We start from the raw sequence: 20994 nt of genomic DNA, 5'->3' as shown, positions 1-20994 counted from the left end.
TCGGAGACCGAGGCTCCCAGGATACAAGACACATGGGTGTCACCAGAGGGAGATCTCGAGGATACTAACCTTACACCATCAGTATCTAGAGCAGAGTCATGTACCAGCACCAGGAGATCCAGCATTCCAGAGATACCTGAGCAGGCCACCACCGATGTACCACATTCTCTACCCTACATATGTTGCTTGTTTTTAGATACCCTCCCTATCATCTCATGGTGGTATCACCTTGCAGCCCCTAGTTGAGCCTGATGATGCGTGAGCACACCTCGACACGAGGACCCACACTATACATTGTACACCACATGCACCACCCTACCACACCCTCTTGCATAGTATAGGCTCATTTCAGTTTGTACCCTTTTTTTATTTTCCGATGCCTAGAGCATCAACACATGTATATGATACTATCTCATAGGTCGAGTTCGGCCTTTCGAAGACGTTAATAAAGCTTTCTTTCTTTCTTTCTTTCTCTCTCTCTTTTTTTTTTTTTTTTTTGGAAAAATCAGGGCTGCATATTACTCAGTACAATATAATCCCCAACGGATGCCAAAATAGCCTATCACGTGGGGTGTACAAGCTGAATGTAAGGGTGAGAGCCACTATAGTGACAACTCGACTAGAACAATCTCATGGTGGTCTGTATGATGAGTGGAGGAGAAACCACTGAGGAGGTGCATAATGCCATGTAATCTGTCCACCTGTAAGTGTGAAGAAGAGTGGAGATCGAGCCCAACGCCGAAGGAAGTCAAATCGACGAGCCTCGGCTGCTCTAGATGTACCTGAGGAAGAATTCCACTGCCAAATGAGGGTGTGAATGATGTCCAGCCAAATGGCAGTGAGGGTATCCGGAAGGAGCTGTGGAGCCGCACTGAGAATGTGAAGACAACGAGCTCTCCAAACATTCCATAGTGCAATGCTAGTGATGACTGAGAAGATTTCATCACGTTTCTGAGGATCCCCTTGCCAAGCAATCTGTGGTAACATAGCCAAAGTCCCTCGCCGATAACCAGTCGAGGTAAGCATAAGAGCTGGATCTGTGTCTGAGCCCTCGTAGAAAAGATGCGGTCCGGGCATCGGCATCAACTAGGAGACAGATCCCCAAGTGAGAAACCCATGCTGAACACCAGCTCTGCTAAGTAAAGAGCAAACTGCTAGCCACACTACATGAGAAGACGAGCATGACCAAAGACAGTGTGCAGGTGACTCAGGTAGTCGCAAAGGACAGCGAGTACATAACGGATCATGACCCATAGAAGCTAGCCAAGTCCCAACTGGAAGTCCTGCATGTGCAATCATCCACATGAAAAAAGAAATACGACGAGCCACATGTACATCCCAGATGGCTGACCAAAACTGCTGTAGATAGGCATGGGAGAGACCTGAATGTAACCAGAAACGCATACGAGTGGGTTGCTCTGGGTGCTGTCTCATCAATGCGAATCTTCCACTTCTGACACTGTACTCAAAGAATGATACATGTGCACCGCTGGGGTTAGAGTGAGGCCAATGCCACTCTCCTGGGTCCCAATAAAGCTGAGATAGGGCACGACCCTCCCACACCCACAGCCTCCAAAGTGCAGCATCAGCGGAAGCGAAACAGGGGTCAACACAACGACGCTTCCCACGGGAGCCGACTACTCGTATGGCCTCCCATCGAGCGCCGCGGGAGACAAGGTGCGGAGAGGTGGTAGCATATGTCAATCTAGCATGCATCCCCGGAGAGTAGTCAGTCTCAACTGTGAACAGCATGGTGTCAAAACGAACTAATAAGAGAGTGCTCTGAGCAAAGAGGCCTTCCCAGCCACAATGTGGACCGTGCCTCGCATGACTGCGTCCCAGTGTGAAGGAATGGCGGAGTCAATCTCAAGCAGTCTGTCGGTTACCCCGCGACCAATGTCATAATGTTCTGACAAAATCGACATCCAGCATACGTGTCTCATGAAACAACCGCATAGAGGCAGCAGGGCCAGTTTCCCAAGCAGCCCAAAGAATGTGAGTCCTCTCTCCAAGCTGAGAGGGTGGATTAACCGAAGGAACAAGAACTGCATCATTCCAAATGAGAGGCTAGCGCTCAATCTCTTCACGACATGAGGGAGGTGAGCGTATGATAGCTCGTCGCATGGATACCCAAATCTGAAGGAGCAATCGGATGAAGGGTGAGAGAGTGGTGGTGCACAAGGGGGCATCCGTAAAGAGAAAACGATATCCTGTTTGCCAAGTATGGCCATCTCTAGTGCCGAGGCGTGGAGTCGCTGTGGAAAGAGAGGCCTGAAGAAGCATCTTCCAAGGTTCTTGGCCGGGAAAAAGACCCCGAACAATAAGCTTGGTAAGAAGGGCGCGGCTCTGTAATTCTGGATCAATAATGCCAAGGCCGCCCGCTGACCTAGGACGAATAATCGTGGACCAACGAACTCGAGCACGAGTATCAGTAGTCCCATCTGTGCCACTCCATAAAAAGTTCCGCACGAGTCTGCGGAGCTGAGCTCACACACCAGAATGTAGCATCCAACAGAAGGCCGTATACCATACTGAAGCCAGAATGACCTGGTTGGCGACCAATGCACGGCCAGCCAACGACAGATGACGTGAAGACCAATGACATAGCTTCCTGCGAATAGACTGTAGTACGGGTGCAAACTGCTGCTGTGAGGAAACGTCAAATCCAACCTGAAAGCCCAGATATCTGCATGTCTGACCCGGCTGCAGCCATGTGGAACCATCAGTTACCCCCCAAGTAGGTATGTCATCACTGCCCACCAGTAACCCATAGCATTTATGCCAGTTAATGCGTGCACCACTGGCAATGCAAAAAACCTCCAGGGCCTCCCGCATGGCATCAAGAGCTGCTAGCAAATAGCGCAACATCAGCATAGTGTCATCAGCAAACTCCTGATCGATAAGGTCCGGAGCTGAAGGTACGGGCATTGTCAAGCCACGAAATGCATGACTCTGAGCACGAAGAAAGTCGGACATAGTCTCTCCCACAAACAGATACAAATATGCTGCTAAAGGGCATCCCTAATGGACAGATCGAGAGAGCTCAAAACTGCGACTGACACGACCACCAATAGTAATAGCACTGATGGCAGACCTGAAGAGGGCGGAAATACCTGAGATCCATCTCGAAGGGAAATCCATCCTGGCTAATGATCCTTCGAGAAACTCCCACTCAACACGATCGTATGCTTTCTCGAAGTCAAGGATGAAAAAAGCGAGAGGTTCAGAAGATGATCTGGCCCACTCTACTGCCTCATAAAAAGTGAAGATATTATCCAGTATGCATCGATCCATGACAAAGCCTGTCTGAGAAGTGTGAATAATATCTGGTAAGAACGGTCGCAAGCGATGGCTGATCAATAACGCTAATATCTTATAGACCGAAGGGAGTAGGGTAATAGGTCTCCACTGGCGGAGCTGAGTGGTGTCACCCCCTTTCGGAATAAGAGATATGAGACCTGAACAAAGATCCGGATGCATATATCCTGATGCAAAGATACCCTGACAACCACGAAGCAGTGGTATATGCAATACATCCCAATAAGTCAAAAAGAAAGCTCTAGTGAGGCCATCCTCGCCTGGACAGGAAGATGGATCTAGACTCTCGATAGCAGCATAAAGCTCTGCAAGTGTGAATGGAGCCAACAAGATCTTTGCCATAGTGTCTGTACAACGACATCGGGTGTGATGCCAGATCTGCTCACGAGCAAGTAAAACCTCAGTAGTGCATACATCAGCAGTGAACAATGCCTCAAAATAATCTGCAGACATATCAAGAATAACATCAGGATCCATATGAAGTGTTCCCTGAGTATCGCACAAAGTCCGAAGGGTGGTGCCAGGAGGGCGCTCTTTATGCGCAGCGAAGAAGTCCTTATTCATTCGATCAGCTTTAGCTATCCAATGAGATAGTGAACTCAGACCTAGCCTCCTGTACGCGATGAATTTCCTCTGTGAGCTCTGTCTGTCTAGCAGCGAGATAAGCATCCTGAGGCCACTCCTCAAGCAAGCGCTGTGTGGAACCAACAGGAATGTGGAGGTCAGACTCGCGTACTCTCAACTGACGATGAATAGTAACAGTTTGATCACGGCAGTAAATACTAGACTGAGTAATGCAATGGGCAAGGAACTCTCCAGGGGGACCACAATAAGAAGCACTCGTGGACCACAAGTCACGAATCTGCTGCTGCAAAACTTCAGTGGTGAGAACACTGTCAGGGATGCGGCAGCCTTGTCTCTGTGCAAAGGATCTAGTGAAAGAGATAAACAATGAGATGGGTAAATGATCTGAGAGGCTGGTCCCTCGCCAAATAGTAGTAAATCCACCTAGAGATGCTGCCCAAGCGCCAATGTAAAAATGATCAAGTCGCTCTAATAATCTTCCCTGCTGTCTCTAAAACCCCCACGAGTAATGAAGTATAGCAAGGTGGTGACCAAAAGAAGGTATGTGCCAGGAGTCAACACCTTGATAGCTAGTAGAAATCGATCCCAAGCTGGCTGCTCATCGGGAGAAATGGATGATAGAACTGGAGGAGTGATCGATCGCCAGTCACAGTCGCTCTCGACGTTGTTGAAGTCGCCTCCAACAACCCAAGAGTCTACAGCAGGTAGAGCAGCAACCAAGGAGGACCAAAAAGTAGCTCTCTCCCGAGGAGTAGTGGGTGCATAGACTGACATAAAACCAATGATAAGAGTCCCAAATCCGGATAGAAACATAGACTGCTCTGCCAGCGACAAGGGTGCCATGCTGCTGAACTGATGCCAAGTAACGAGGCCCCACTGAAATGCATACACCGTAACTCTGTCCATGAATGCCCTGTGTTGCTAATTGGACTATTTTCTTATTTTTAATGATTAAATCTCTTTTTTAGGATATTTTATTATGTGCACTAAGAACTGTTAAAAGATTGTAGCTACACGAACTGCCATCAAGAACGGACAACTCTGATGTGTCATTTGATGGGTGACAGTAAACATCGCGAAGGAGTTTCCGTAAGTTCGGTGGAAAGGGATGGGTTACGAGTGCCTCTGATGCGTCACATGATGGGTGACGGGTGCATCAATAAGGGGGCATCCCGTAGGCTAAGGAGGAAATCCGAACTGAGTAAGAAAGTACGCGTAAGAACGCAAGCACAAGAATGAAGATGGGTTCAATGACGCTTTTTACGAAAAGCATGAACAGTCACGGGAGGACAGACGTTTTTCCGCGAGGAGTCTGCGTCTGCATTGCATCTGTGTCGCGTCCTGCACCCGGGGACGCCTGGAATGTGTCCGTGTAGCATTGTTTTCACTAACTGAGTGAGTTTTAAAGTTTGAACAGGTTCACACTTTATTTTAAAAAGTGACCGGTCAATTTTAAGTAACCGACCCCTTTATTAATAAAATAAAACAAGCAAGGCGCCTAATAAAAAAAGCCAGCGCTAAAACTAAGGCAGGGGGGCTGAATTGCAATCTCTCTCTCTCTCCTCTCTCTAGAAAACGCGATTTTCTCTCTCCTCTCTCTAGAAGCGCCAAGCTCTGCTTTTGGACCCCTATTCCTGCCGGGTGTCAGACCCTATAAAAGGGTAGCCAGCGTTTCAGTTTGGGAGGAGCCGGAACCAGCAGGAAGTGCAAGCGCTGGGATTCTGGAGGAGAGACTGGCGACGGAATTTGCAAGTGCTCGCGTGACGGAGGTTGATTCTCCGAGCAAGGAGCGACAGGTATAAGGTGTTGATACGCATTGAGAATTGCTGCTTTGTGTGGTTTGTTTTGCAGGAATCTCCCGTCTCACAGGAAGGCCCTTCACAGGAAGTACGGCTTCACGCTTAAGTCCCTTACGGGAAAGTACGGCTTCGCGCCTAAGTCCCTCACGGGAAGGAACGGCCTTGTGTCCAAGCCCTTTACGGGAAAGCACGACCTTCGGGTCTAAGACTACAGGACGGAGGGGTTTCCTCGGGTTCTTGTGCTTGTATAAGAATTCTCCCTGAATAAAAGAATACTCTTAACGGGGGGGGGGGGGGGGGGACCAACGCATCTTCTGGTCCCCAATACTGTGTCGATCTTCTCCCTTCTCTCATGTTTTCAAAGAATTATAATTTTCAGATTTTCTAAGTGCTCGTGTACGCTCCCGTTTTGTGACAGTGGTATCAGAGCTCGGACTCCTCTCTTTCTCTGCAAAGAAGGACGATTCCGGGAAGAACGGGAAGAACCATGTCGAGCCAAGGGAGAAGCGTTGAAGAGGAACTTCAACAAGTGCAAGCTCAGCTTGAAGAGTTGCAACAAATTTTACTGTTGCCCGACGTCCAAAAGCTTTTGGGCGGAATGAAGAAAACGAATGGAACTGATGCAGCCAAGCATCCAGACCACACAGTTGGCATGAGACCACAAGAGGCAAGAGAAGAAGCACGTGCCGAGGTGCACAAAGGATCTTCGGATCGGAATGAACGGCCTACTTCAAGGAAAGGCCAGGAAAAAGCGCTCTCTCTGCTAGACGAGAGCAAGGACATCTCTATCTCATCTCCATCTTACTCTCCTGATTATACTTCTACTTCTCGAACACGGACGGAGAGACATCTCCAAAGCACTGTCCTTCATCAGACAATTTAAAGTTGCCTTTACCAATGGGCACTTCACAAAAAAATCCAAATTACGCCATGTGGGGATGCACCTCAAGGAAACGGCAAGTAATTGGTGGTTAGCCAAGATTCTGGAAGGTTCTCAGGCCAGAATTTGGGAGAGCTTCAAATCTGAATTTTATGAACAATTTCTTCCACCTGCCTTCGAACAGGACATACGGAAGGAATGGGACTGGCTTGCCCAGAAGGAACATGAAAGAGTAACGACTTATGTGGACAAGTATTGGTCGGTTCTTCTGAAGGTCACTCCCTTCATGAAGATTGCCGACGAGGAAAAGAAAAGAAAGTTCGAAGCGGGTCTCCAACCGCAGCTTCGAAAGAGTATGAAGGTGTATCCGCATGATACTCTTCAGAGGATGATGGAGTCGGCAATCATTGCTGAGGATTTGCACTCAACTAGGGACGCCCAGAAAGATGGAGCATAGCACTTACCGTGCAAGACAAAGAGGGGTCTACGATGACCATGGGAGCCAAGGAAGAAAACGTCCTCCATCTACAGACGATGATCATTCTAAGAAGCCAGAGGGCACTGGTAAGCGAACTAAGTATCTTTCTCCTACTCAACTTCAAACTTTCAGAGAGGAAGGAAGATGCTTCTACTGTGGTGAGAAAGGACATGAAACCGGACTGCCCGCTAAAGCAGCAACGGCAAGAACAAGCCTCCACGAGGCAAGAGAAAGCAAGGAAGGAACCCGCACCACCAAGCTCGAACTCAATTCCAAATTGTCAAGGAAACACAGAAACAGAGAAAGGGAAGCGTCAACTTCTGAAGGGCTGGGGGTCTTTGAACAACCAGCGAGTACTAATTCTTTATGATCCAGGATCCACGGATAACTTCATCTCCCTGGATACTGCAGAACGTTTGTGCCTTACACCGGCTTAGCTTGGCACACCGGTTACATCCGGATCGGCATTCGAGGGGTTGACAACCAATGCAACTCCCGTGCAAGAACAACTCAATCTTCGGATTGGCGAGTACAAGGACCGCGAATCATTTTTGATGGCACCCATCGAGGGATGTGATATCATCTTGGGTATGCCTTACACCGGCTCAGCTTGGCACACCGGTTACATCCGGATCGGCATTCGAGGGGTTGACAACCAATGCAACTCCCGTGCAAGGACAGCTCAATCTTCGGATTGGCGAGTACAAGGACCGCGAATCATTTTTGATGGCACCCATCGAGGGATGTGATATCATCTTGGGTATGCCATGGCACTTTCACATGACACCTATTCCCGATTATGTAGAAAAGACCCTCACTTTTGATCATGGGGGTAAGAAAATAAAGATTCAAGCTGATGCAGGAGATTGGCAGTTCCCAATTGTAAGCCATATCTCCATTAAGAAAGAAATGAAGAAGTGTGTTTCTGCTTACTTGATTTTTGCAAAGGATAAAACTAGTAGGGACTCTCTCTCTAGTCTGGAAATTAAGCGTCTTCAATTTATTGAAAAGTACAAGGATTGTTTCACGGAAACACTTCCTGATGAACTCCCTCCGGTACGCCCAGAAGATCACCGCATAGATCTCATACCGGGTAGCTCGCCTCCCAATCAACCCCCTTATCGGGTGAGTCTTGCTCAGCAAGAGGAAATTTTGAAGCAAGTCAAGGAGCTTCTAGAGAAAGGGTTAGTACGGCCAAGTGCTTCACCCTACTGCTCTCCAGTTCTACTGGTGCAGAAGAAAGATGGCACGTTTCGAATGTGCATAGACTATCGGTCCTTTAACAAGATCACAATCAAGTATCGCTTTCCGATCCCTCGGATTGATGATATACTTGATAAGTTGCAGGGTGCAAGTGTCTTTAGTCGCATAGACTTAAAGAGTGGGTATCATCAGATACGGATCGCCCCTGAGGATGTCCATAAGACTGCTTTCCGCACAACCTTTGGACTATATGAATTCTTCGTAATGCCTTTCGGCTTGACCAATGCTCCTGCGACGTTCAATCGCATGATGGACCGCATTTTCAGCCCGTATCCAGCTTTTACGGGAGTATTCTTTGACGACATACTCATCTTCTCTAAGTCAAAAGAGGAACATCGGAAGCACTTGGACTTAGTGTTTCAAGAATTGCGAAAGCATGAGTTGCATGTGAATGCAAAGAAGAGCGAGTTCTTTCTCTATGAGATACACTATCTCGGCCATATAGTCTCCCACAATAAAGTGAGTATGGATTCTGCCAAGATCCGAGTGGTAGAAGATTGGCCTATTCCCACTACGGTACATGATGTACGTAGCTTTCTGGGATTATGTTCATATTATCGAAGGTTTGTCCGAGGATTTGCTCATGTAGCAGGACCACTTCATGATTTGACAAAGAAGAAGATTCCTTTCAGATGGGGATCGAGACAACATGGAGCTTTTGATCGGCTCAAGTACTTGCTAAGCCATGGACCTATTTTGATAGTGCCTGACTTGAGGAAACCATTTGAGGTTCACTGCGATGCTTCAGGCGATTGCATCGGAGCAGTGTTAAACCAAGAAGGCCATGCAGTGGCTTATGAAAGCAGACGGCTTAAGGATGCAGAGTTACATGCATCAATCTACGAAAAGGAACTCATGGCTGTGATTCACGCCTTATCCAACTAGAAGCACTATCTTCTAGGAGCGGATTTTGTGATCAAGACTGATCACCAGAGTTTGCGGTATTTTCTTACGCAAAGGAAACTATCTGAGAAGCAGCTGAGGTGGGCAAACTTTTTGTCTATGTTTCACTTCCAGATCCTACACACTACACACGGCTGGGAGTAAGAATGTGGTCACAGACGCATTGTCTAGGCGGCCAAGGGTGAATGCTATCACTTCGGTGTATCACCAAGAATTAGAAGCACTACCGGATTTGTATCCGAATGATCCAGACTTCTCCACCATTTGGGGAAAGCTACATCGTGGAGAGAATGAGTTTCCCTATTCCATTCGGGACGGTTATCTCTACCACCATCAGGCTATATGTGTGGCGGAACCATTAAGAAAGAAGATCATGGATGAAGCACACGCTTCGCCTTATGCGGGTCATCGGGGTATTCTCCCTACGACCTTAGCAATGGAAAGATATTTCTTTTGGCCTAGCCTTAAAGCAGACATTGATAAGTATGTCAGGGAATGTTTGGTTTGCCAAAAAGTGAAGTATGATTGGCATAAGACGCCTGGGTTGCTACAACCTTTGCCTGTGCCTAATGAACCTTGGGAAAGTATTGCCATGGACTTCATCATGGACCTCCCTAGAACTCAGACTGGAAATGACACGATCTGGACCATTGTGGACAGGCTTAGCAAGCAAGCACACTTTATACCAGTCAAGAAAACAATCAAAGCAGATCATATGGCTAGGGTCTTCCTGGCACAGATCTTTAAGTATCATGGAATGCCCGAGTCAATTGTGAGTGATCGAGATCCTCGCATGACAGGAAATTTTTGGCGTGCCTTGATGGATAATCTTGGTACAAAGCTGAATTTTTCATCTGCCTACCATCCTCAAACGGACGGGCAAAGTGAGATAGCCAACTCCACAGTATTGGATATGTTAAAAGCTTAGGTGTCAGACCGGCAATCTAACTGGGAGAAATATTTGCCTCTTGTCGGGTATGCGTATAACAATACCATACACTCATCGACGGGGAAAGCACCTTTTGAGATTCTCTATGGTAAGCCTTTGCTTCCACCGATCCTTTTAACTAAGGATAAGATCTTTGCAGCAGATGAATTTGTCCGGGATTTGGACACAGCCTACGGGCAAGTTAGGAGAGCTATTCTACGCTCTCAGGAAAAGCATAAGAAAGCTGCAGTCAAGCACAGGAGGAATCTAGACTTAACAGTCGGACAGTTAGTCTTACTCAAGTTTGAGAAGGCAAGACTTAAGAAACAAGCGTCTCATAAGGGGAAGGTGGTAAAACTTTCTACCCGTTATTATGGGCCGTTTAAGATCACTGAGCGAGTGAATGATGTCACCTTCCGTTTAGAGCTACCGCCTAATTGGAAGATCCATAATGCTTTCCATGTCAGTTTACTCCGGCAGTATGTGGGACCGCCTCCGAGCCAGCCTAGCGCTGAGGAACCTCCTAAGGTTGAGGAAACAAAAGAAATACTCCAACCGAAGCAGACAGTAAGTCATCAGGAGCGGTCTCTCAAATCCGGAAAGATAACACGGAAGTATTTGGTTAAGTTTAAGAACTATTCGAATCTAGATGCTCAGTGGATGACGCAGGAGGAATTAGCAGCTTATCCCGAGATACTGGAGGTATATGTCCAAGCACTACAGTTGAGGTCAACTGTTTAGAAGCCAGAGGGATGTTGCTAATTGGACTATTTTCTTATTTTTAATGATTAAATCTCTTTTTTAGGATATTTTATTATGTGCACTAAGAACTCTTAAAAGATTGTAGCTACAGGAGCTACCATCAGGAACGGACAACTCTGATGTGTCATTTGATGGGTAACGGTAAACATCGCGAAGGAGTTTCCGTAAGTTCGGTGGAAAGGGCCGGGTTACGAGTCCCTCTAATGCGTCACATGATGGGTGACAGGTGCATCAGTAAGGGGGCATCCCGTAGGCTAAGGAGGAAATCCGAACTGAGTAAGAAAGTACGCGTAACAACGCAAGCACAAGAATAAAGATGGGTTCAATGACGCTTTTTACGAAAAGCAGGAACAGTCGCAGGAGGACAAACGTTTTCCCGCGAGGAGTCTGTGTCTACATTGCATCTGTGTCGTGTCCTGCACCCGGGGACGCCTGGAATGTGTCCGTGTAGCATTGTTTTCACTAACTGAGTGAGTTTTAAAGTTTGAACAGGTTCACACTTTATTTTATAAAGTGATCGGTCACTTTTAAGTGACCGGCCCCTTTATTAATAAAATAAAGCAAGCAAGGCTCCTAATAAAAAAAGCCAGCGCTAAAACTAAGGCAAGGGGCTGAATTGCGATCTCTCTCTCTCCTCTCTCTAGAAAACGCGATTTTCTCTCTCCTCTCTCTAGGAGCGCCAAGCTCTGCTTTTGGACCCCTGTTCCTGCCGAGTGTTAGACCCTATAAAAGGGTAGCCAACGTTTCAGTTTGGGAGGAGCCGGAAGCAGCAGGAAGTGCAAGCGTTGGGATTTTGGAGCAGAGACTGGCGACGGAATTTGCAAGTGCTCGCGTGACGATTGAGTACGGAGGTTGATTCTCCGAGCAAGGAGCACCAGGTGTAAGGTGTTGATACGCATTGAGAATTGCTGCTTTGTGTGGTTTGTTTTGCAGGAATCTCCCGTCTCACGGGAAGGCCCTTTACGGGAAGTACGGCTTCACGCCTAAGTCCCTTACGGGAAAGTACGGCTTCGCGCCTAAGTCCCTCACGGGAAGGAACGGCCTTGTGCCCAAGCCCTTTACGAGAAAGCACGACCTTCAGGTCTAAGACTACAGAACGGAGGGGTTTCCTCGGGTTCTCGTGCTTGTATTAAGAATTCTCCCTGAATAAAACAATACTCTTAACGGGGGGGGGGGGACCAGCCCATCTTCTGGTCCCCAATACTGTGTCGATCTTCTCCCTTCTCTCATGTTTTCAAAGAATTATAATTTTCAGGTTTTCTAAGTGCTCGTGTACGCTCCCGTTTTGTGACACCCAGAGCAGGCTCCCAAAAAGTGTGAGCGCCCCAGGGCATGAGATTACCAAAGGGAGTGGCAATCTTATGCTCATGTACTAGTAATATATCCACAGTGCCTACTACATGAGCGTGTAAATCTCTGCGAAGTAAAAGCTTACGTGAACCTCTTATCCGAGAAGTCTGTAAACCATTAGCATTCCAAGAAACTACATGTAAATCCATAGTCTGCATGAAAGAATTGGTAAAGCATCTGACTAATTGCGCATCTTCTTGGAGGCAGCTGGGCCATCCAAGGGGTGAGCTTCGGGCGGGAGGAAAGCAACCCGCAAGCCCTCTCTAAAATATGGTGTCTCATTGCACCAACTGCGGACCTCAGCTTGTTTACATTGCATTACCGATGCTGCATCTTTGACACCCCAAATGCGCATAGACATAGGAAGCACCACATCTGAGGATACATGAATGATCATAGGCAATGAATAGCAAGCATAAACATCACTCCATTCCATAGCACCAATACATCTCTCTCTCCCTCTCTCTCTCTCTCTCTCTCTCTCTCTCTCTCTCTCTCTCTCTCTACATATATATAAATGCACGAGCCTGAGCCCTAGGCCTTCCCTTGCCTCCACAATCTCCCCTTGGGGTGAGAGGTAGCCCTGTGGGGGGGGGGGGGCATTAGAGTCTTTCAACCCTGCCCCACCCAAGCCGAGGAACCCTACCTTGCCCAAGCCGAAGAAACCATTGCACATTAACAACTCAACGCCCAGACGAGCAACCGACACCCCCTGATGGCCAAAATGCGAGAGCTACAACCCACAAAGCATGTTTTTGACGAGCTGGAGACCGCTTATGTCTCCACACTTCAAGCTACAAAAATTGAAGCTTCAAGGAGTTTTAACGAGCAAAGCACTAAGCTTGACCTTCCGTCCTCGAACTTGTTCCCAGAGCTGTAGCTCTACCCCAAAGGGCCTCAAAACACAGTAGATAACAAACACAAAGTTAAGGCAGCCTTGCCCTGGCTTTGAGCGGGTTTTTGCCCACATAGCAGAGACTGGATTCCTACAGAATCGAGTTTTGGAACAAAGCTCCAATGTCTTCCTTCAACACACCAATTTCCAAGGCACGCAAGAGTTTTCTTGCGGTGGCTGTTGCGCCTAGGAAGGATCCCATCTAGAGGCTTAGATCCAAGAGCTTATTTCAAAGAATGCTAAACTCAAACAACACTACAGTAAGCTTGAGGATACAAAGGCAACGCAAAGCCAAACTCTACTTGCGAAAACACACGAAGTCGAAACATCTCTCATTGAGATTGTGTCACAAAGTGATGACAAGGCATGACCTAGACTCCGAACAGAGAGGGATCAGAGCCCTATTGAAAGATGCAATAGGAGTTGTATCAACTTGCAAAACCAATTCGAGAGGCCAAAAATGAAAGGACACCAAATTTTATAAGTTGTACCAACTTATGGGGTCCTGTTCGATGGGTCCCAAGGGACAAAAGGCTTAATGAACCGTGGAAGTGTAGATGTCGTGGAAGCTATCCGAAACTCGCGATTTGCGTTGCTGACGTGGTAGACCATACGGACCTCTGCGATTTGCGCTACTAACGTGGCACCTGTACGAATTTCAACAAAACGCGTTGGGAGCCCTAGCGCTAGCTTTTGGGACCTAGATGCTTTTAGACTTGAAGCTTGTCATGTATACTGCTTTTGGAAGGCCAAGGGCCTATAAATAAAGTGCCAAGGCCTAGGTTTCAAGCAAATATGCTTGGAAGCACTGTTGAGACGAGGACCCTCGAACATGGTACTTTGAGAAGCATAAATAATAAAGAATACTGAAAGGGGCAACAGTCTTTGGGACCAATCTCTCTGGGCACGGAACTACGTCGTGCCGTGTCGTCTCTCTCTCAGTTTTTTTCAATTCTTTCACTTTGCTCTCTTGTGTTGTGGTACATTCTCGCCTTGGTGTTCCAAGTCTGTTATAGTGGTATCAAAGCTCAGTTGATTCTTCTTCCAGGAAGAATTCGATCCCTTTTTTCAGGGCACACATGGATTCAATCAACGAATCCCGACAAGAGGAATTAATGAAGATTCCCACAGACATCGTCCATCTTCGAAAGATTCGCAACAGTTCGGGCCGTCTCCACCTACTCAATACGAAAGGATGGAGATGAGGCGGCAATAGCAGGTCGACGCTTCCGCCCAACAAATGCTTCAGTACTCCAAGGATCCTCAGCTTGCGAAATTTTTGGCCAAGCACCCACTTGACGAAATCCATTCTAGATGGCGCTCCGCCATCAGATCACCTCTCAAGTCAACCTGAAGAAGCCAACTACACTCGGGACTCCTGCTCAGAAGGTGTACTCAAAGATAATTTCGAGGAAGTGAGTCAATAAACTCATGAAGACCAAGAAGTCACCAAGAAAGCAAAGTCGAGCAGCTACTCTTGAAAATGCCAAGAAGGCAAAGAGACAAGTGAGATTCGAGGATGTTTCCATTTCGTCCTCATCTTCTTATGACAGCTCTGACAGTTCTTCAACCTCCGAGTCCAGTGACGAGGGAAGAAAGAGCAAGAAAAGGAGAAAGATTCAGACACACAGAAAGGCAAGAAGAAGACAAAGAAGAGTTCGTCCCATAGAAGATCTTGGAATTATTTTGACGGTTCACACAAGGATTCGTCTTCCTCAAACAGTTCACATTCTAATGAGCCGATGTTTACAAAGAGGAAGCCCTTTTACAAGGAGGGCAAGCAAGCAATCAATCAAGTTTGATACCTTTTTTGGTTTCAACGATACCCACAAGGCCCTCGATTTTATTCAATAGTTTGACATTGCGTACGTTGGAGGCCGGCATTCAAAACATTTCAAAGTCTGGTGAGGGGCATCCTACCTCAAGGGGAACGCACCGACTTCGTGGTCTACCCTGCTTCTACGGAGGGAGGGGGAGGCACCAACAAAGTGGCTTCAGTTCAAGAGAATCTTTACTTCCTCATGGCTCACCCAAGAATATGAACGTGATGTAAATACAGCTTGGTATGACTTGAGAATGACCAACCCTTTTCATCCTTCAAAGTTGCTTTTCTCGCCCTGTAGTCGCCACTGCATTGTTCTTGTGGAACCAAGGGATTCCCAAAAGGACGTCACACCCCTCCAAAGGCATCATATAAAAGTCCTCGTGTCCTAGATACTGTCACAAGACGGGCACCATGTGCCAACAGAAAAGAACAGACTAAACAGACTTTTTGCACTTCAATAACAATTGAACTCTCTCTCTCTCTCTCTCTCTCTCTCTCTCTCTCTCTCTCTCTCTCTCTCTCTCTCTCTCTATATATATATATATATATATATATATATATATATATATATATATATATGATAGAAGATCCACACCATACTATCACGACACAGGAGTCGCCATATCCCCTCTTCTATTCCGTAATACACACACACATGTATATATGCATGCATTCGCTTGTATATTGCATAATACATAGGTACAATTTTACAGACACGCACATTACATTACATACATTCACACGTACGTGTTGACAAGCACAAGCACGCGCACACCAAACTTCATACATTATAAAGCCTAAAGGCAGATTGCAACATAAAACTTAAAGATAAAACCCCTGAAATTTTCAGTAATGTGTGCATGCGCATGCTCACCTCACGGATCTCCAAGGTTGGCATGTGAGGAAGGAAATCATTCCCAACAAAGAAGCACATGAACACAAAATCATCAATCAACCGTTCGAAATCAATTTCAAATGGAGGATTAGGTATTCTCATATCATACTCCAAGTATTCTCTCAGCGTCCAAACTTGGAGGAACTGCATATACAAAACATGATTGGAACTCGCTGTGGGAAGTGCTATTATCATTTCACTAGTTTTCAGAACGATCTGTACCTGGAATGGCTTCTTACCAACCCCCGTATCTTCTCCCTTCTCGTCAAATTCTCCAGATTTCCTCTTGGCTTTACCTTCACAAGCAGCTGCCAAATGACCCATTTGTCCACAAAGAAAGCACTTATCCTGTTGTCCAGGCATAAACACGACCTGCCAAACCATATACAGGCTTACTACCACAAGTCACTTGGAAGAGACCTCAAGCCTCATAAATTCTACTCTAGAGGGTATACACCAGATCATCTTTTTACCTCACGTAGAATGGAAAAATGCACTTCATGGGTAGCGAGTGCAAGCATGATTAAGTCTGCATCCTAAACAAGAAAGGAAAAAATGAGATCCTTATACATCTCACATGCAGAAACCAAGTGAACCACTACCTAACAAGATATGTGCAAAGCTCATACCAGCCCATACAAGCAATGACGTGTATTTGGGTCAAACCCAGGAAGGTTTCGTTGAAGTCGAATATAGGACATTATTTTGTGTTCTCCTTCTCCCGGAGCATTTGAGTCGGACAAAATCACCTATTAATTAACCGCAAAATTTTACGGAGAAACAAACCAACCCTGTTATTCGTTACTTAAAGAGCAATCTAGTGAATACCAAAAAAGCTACTTGCAAGATAGATTACTTTGATATTTCTCCACCCAGCATCATTATTCAAACGTAGATGGACGTAGTACTGTAGAGCAATAGCCAAAGTTCCCATAAAAGGTGTTCCTGGTGTAATAACATTAGAATCACATGCTTCAGACTTCTCTTTGGGAGCAATAATATGCCCTTCTGCTTCAAATTCTTTACGTAATCTCTCTTCTTCAGCAGCCTGATCATGAACCACCAATGAATTAATAGCCAGCTTGTTCATATGCCTAATGTGCTATGATGAATCTTTTGAGTGTACGGTAGAGTATCATAGCAACAAACTTATAAAGCAAAGAGGTTATGATACATGCCGCATCTGCAGCATCTTTGGCAGCCCGGAAACGTCGAGATCGCTGTTGGTTCATTTTTGCCCTGGGAGCCACACCATCTGCAACAGAAAATACATCAGAGCAAACTAGAAAAAACAGCAAGAAAAAAATAATAACACTTGTGCCAGCTGTGAAACCAGCCAAAAACATGCAGTGCAGCTGAATATACCTTCAAAGGTTAGAAAAATCTGACCTTATGGAAAGGGGATCGCAAACACACAAATCGGTCACACAAAAATAAACAACTAAGAAAAATTTAAATACCATTTTTGCTTTAAAAGTAAATATAATAAAAAAACTTGAAAGGGACTTTGACAAAAGAAAAGGAAAAGTAAGCGAGGGAAGCTTTTACTTATACGCATTCATATTGAGCACAAGATTATGCAAAAACATATTTCCTAAACTTCAAACGCACGCAACACAGACATAAGACAAAAGAGCAGATAGTTATTCTTGAGATAGGTTATATATTGAAATGAGATTTTGTTACAAGCATGGACATTCCAAGCGAGAAATCAATAGCAACACACAAACAGAAACTGTAAAATCACTGAACTTAAACACACACACACAGTCAGCACGGCACGGCGGAATTTCAAGCCAAGACGCACTAGCCCAAAGACTAGCGCCCCTTTCGGTACTTCTTTATTATTTTACTTCGCGAGGTAAAACTCCCAAGGGTCCAATTCTCTCCGAGACTTCGCGTCCAGATGCTCTCTTGAAGAGTGACCTTAAGGGCACTTATAAACAGTACAAGGGATGCCCAAAAGCGAAGCCCCAAAAGCACTTAATCCAAGAGCAACAGCAACCAAAAAAACTGCCCTCAAAAGCTTTACATAAATTGCCCAAAAACAGCCAGCAACGCAAAACGCCAAAATCCGTACAGCCTACCATAGCGCGATTTGTGGAACCTCAGCCAGAGATCAAGCTTTTGATTTTTAGGGTTTTAGGCCCCTCGGCCGGTGCTCCATAAGTTCTTTAAGTTTGTGGGTTATAGACTTTTTAAATCTCTAACCCCTTTTTAGGCCCCTAGGCCTTTGGCCCCAACTTCTTCAGGGTTCAATTTCTCTTGTCCACTCTGCCATTTCAAATCCGGTTGGGCTGTCGGGTGCAACGAAAGTGTTTATGGATTCAGCTCGGATCTAGTACTCGCACAAACACAAGGACACTTTACTTCACTTGAAAGAACTGAACTGAATTGAATGAAAAAGACACACACGAGAGAGAGAGAGAGAGAGAGAGAGAGAGAGAGAGTATCTCGGGTCCCAAACCCACAAGGCCCATTGCTCTATTGCCAAAGCAAGTACTTTCTGTATTCTTGCACAATGCTGATACAATGTCTAAATGCTGAGATGATGATGCTAATGGGTACTGATGCTACTGATTACTGGGTACAAGTGCTGATGCTACTGATGTTGGATACTGAGGTATTGAGAGATTCTAGGTCGAAGACGACAATGTCGATGACGAGGCTCTGATGGAGTGTATGTCCACGACGATGAGGACGACGACGAGGTACCGATGGGGTCTATGTCGACGATGATGATGATGACAACGGCGAGATAGTGATGGGTCTATGTCGACGACGACGATGACAACGGCGAGATACTGATGGGTCTATGTCGACGGCGATGACAACAACGACGACGAGGTACTGATGGTCTATGTCAACGACGGTGACGATGGCAACGAGGTATTGATGGTCTTATGTCGACGACGGTGAAGAAGACGACGAGGTACTGATCGAGTCTATGTCGACAACAATGATGTCGACTACGAGGTTCTGTGGATCTATGTCGTCGACGACGACGACGACAAGATTCTTGATGGGTCCATTTCAAAGGCGGTGAAGTCAACAACGAGGTTTTGTGGATCCTTATGCCGATCCAAGGTAGAAGGGGTACTAGGTGTTGGGATACTATATCGACGATAATGACGACGACGGGTCTATGGCTGAATGCCGGATCTGCTAGCACTGTCGATGGCTTGGGTCTGCAACCACCACCAGGCTACGGACTGAGATCTGCAATGATCAAGGGGCTGAAAACGCTGCTTTTCATAGGCTAAAAACGCTGGTCAACAGGGCTGAAAACGGTGGTGAGGAGGAGGGCTGAAAACGCTGCTGCTTTGGCTTGAAAACGCTAGGTCTACAACGCTCTGCTGGCGCTGCCTCTTCTGCCCTCTAGCGCTGCCCATAGGCTGCCTTTATAGGTTGAAATCACTGGGTCGAGAAGCCACAAGGACAGCCCCACGATTTCATAAAATGCTAAAAGTCAGTGATTAATTAAGTGTCGAAATAAGAGGTGGTTCACGCAGTCAAAATGCATGTATTATATTGTTATTTGCAAGAGAGGGTATGCAATCTATTGACCGGCTTGGACATGCATGTCTTGCTAGAGGCTCACAAAGTGCCAAGCTAGGTCCTCAGCTAAGACTCATGCTAGACAGTAGCAGAAGCATGTCCATGTCATGTGCGCAAGTGAAGTGCGCACGTGACATGGGCATGCCACATCATCACTTTGTGACATTCCAAGTAGCGCAAGTGAAGTGCGCACGTCACGTGGGCATGCCACATCATCACTTTGTGACATTCCCCCTCTTAAAAGAATTGTAGTCGCCCTCGATTACACCTGCAAAACAGCCAAAGGATGGAAACTTTTTTCAGTAGACACTCACTCTATGTACTCATGCATCGGACTCCACCAATCCAACACTTCTACAAAGAGATCAGTCACTGATCAATCACATTTCTGTCGAGGGTCGCGAATACAAATTCTAATCATTGTAACTATTTAGCAATCACATCCAAACCACGCTTATCTTTTCACACAGTTGTTTTGATCTACTAAATCTTGTTACTATCATATTCTTATCCTTTCTGTTCAAACCATGCCCATGACCAACCCCACAAGACAGTACATTGACATAGCGTGCAATTCAGAAAATCACACACTTAGTTCACATTGAACACCAAGTTTCGATCATTCAATCCAGCCATCTCATTACATCGAGAACTGTTGATGCGTGCATTCATCTCATCCTTCTGGAACTCTTGATGCACTCACACAAGTATCCAATCATCTCATCCAAATAGACATCTTGATGCACTAGAATCTCATTCGATTCTCGGTCACTTAGCCATCACACCTAGATCTCGTCGATCTCTAACAGATGTCTAGAATCTCATTTAGTTCTCATTCACTTAGCCATCACACCTAGATCTCGTTGATCTCTAACATATGTCTAGATGCACTAAGTTCAAATCATTCATGTGAAAAAACACTACAGACATTTCAACTTTCTTTACATGTCTCTAACAATGCACACATGAAGGAGCACATGTCTCCAATTCAATTAAGGAAATTTCCAACTCAATGTACATATTTTCAAAAATTCATTCCACAAAATATTGTCAGCCAATCTATATACCTAAAATCTCAAAGAGAAATTAGTGACTTTATTCAATCTAGGAAATCTATGACTAAGGAGTGGGGTGGCTCCCCTCTTGAGCAATGCACATTGCACCAGATTCAACCTGCTGATTAGTAACCTTTGGCATAGGCACTGCTAAAATTCCAAAGAGCTTCAAGGTACAGCTCCCTCTGAAGAGAATTTGCAATGTTCTTGTCCTCCATCCACTTTGCATCCAGGGCCAAAAAGTACCCTTGACCAGATTATCCGGTGGACCTAGCTTACCTTCTGTTCTTTTCTTGTGCCCTGTGACCTGTTGGTAGCCCTGTTTGCCTCCCCTGTCCACTCGCACCTCAATCTGAATTGTTGGAATCCTCTGAGGAGCCATCAATTGATTCCCTTGCTTCGTCAAAAACCTCAGATGCACTATCATCGAATTCCCTTTCTTCCCTGGAATCCTCTCATAAACTTGTATTTGGTTCCCTTGGTTCGTTGGAATCCTCGAA

The 20994-nt window shown here is 46.0% G+C and overlaps 1 protein-coding gene across 1 annotated transcript in view; it reads right to left on the bottom strand.

The window, feature by feature from the left end:
• The window catches only part of LOC147423012 (5'-3' exoribonuclease 3-like), an 89017-nt gene that overhangs the window by 31273 nt on the left and 36750 nt on the right, over positions 1–20994 (bottom strand). The window contains exons 3-8 of the mRNA XM_086500911.1: positions 17060–17136; positions 16738–16929; positions 16511–16630; positions 16355–16417; positions 16104–16253; positions 15861–16025 (exon numbers count right to left, since the gene is read on the bottom strand). Of these exons, the coding sequence (XP_086357037.1) occupies positions 15861–16025; positions 16104–16253; positions 16355–16417; positions 16511–16630; positions 16738–16929; positions 17060–17136 (767 nt within the window). The remainder of the gene's footprint in view (positions 1–15860; positions 16026–16103; positions 16254–16354; positions 16418–16510; positions 16631–16737; positions 16930–17059; positions 17137–20994) is intronic.

The sequence above is a fragment of the Adiantum capillus-veneris genome, chromosome 26 (genome assembly GCF_014529385.1).
Source record: "Adiantum capillus-veneris isolate H3 chromosome 26, ASM1452938v2, whole genome shotgun sequence".
NCBI lineage: Eukaryota > Viridiplantae > Streptophyta > Polypodiopsida > Polypodiales > Pteridaceae > Adiantum > Adiantum capillus-veneris.
This window is presented reverse-complemented; position numbering and strand designations above follow the sequence as displayed.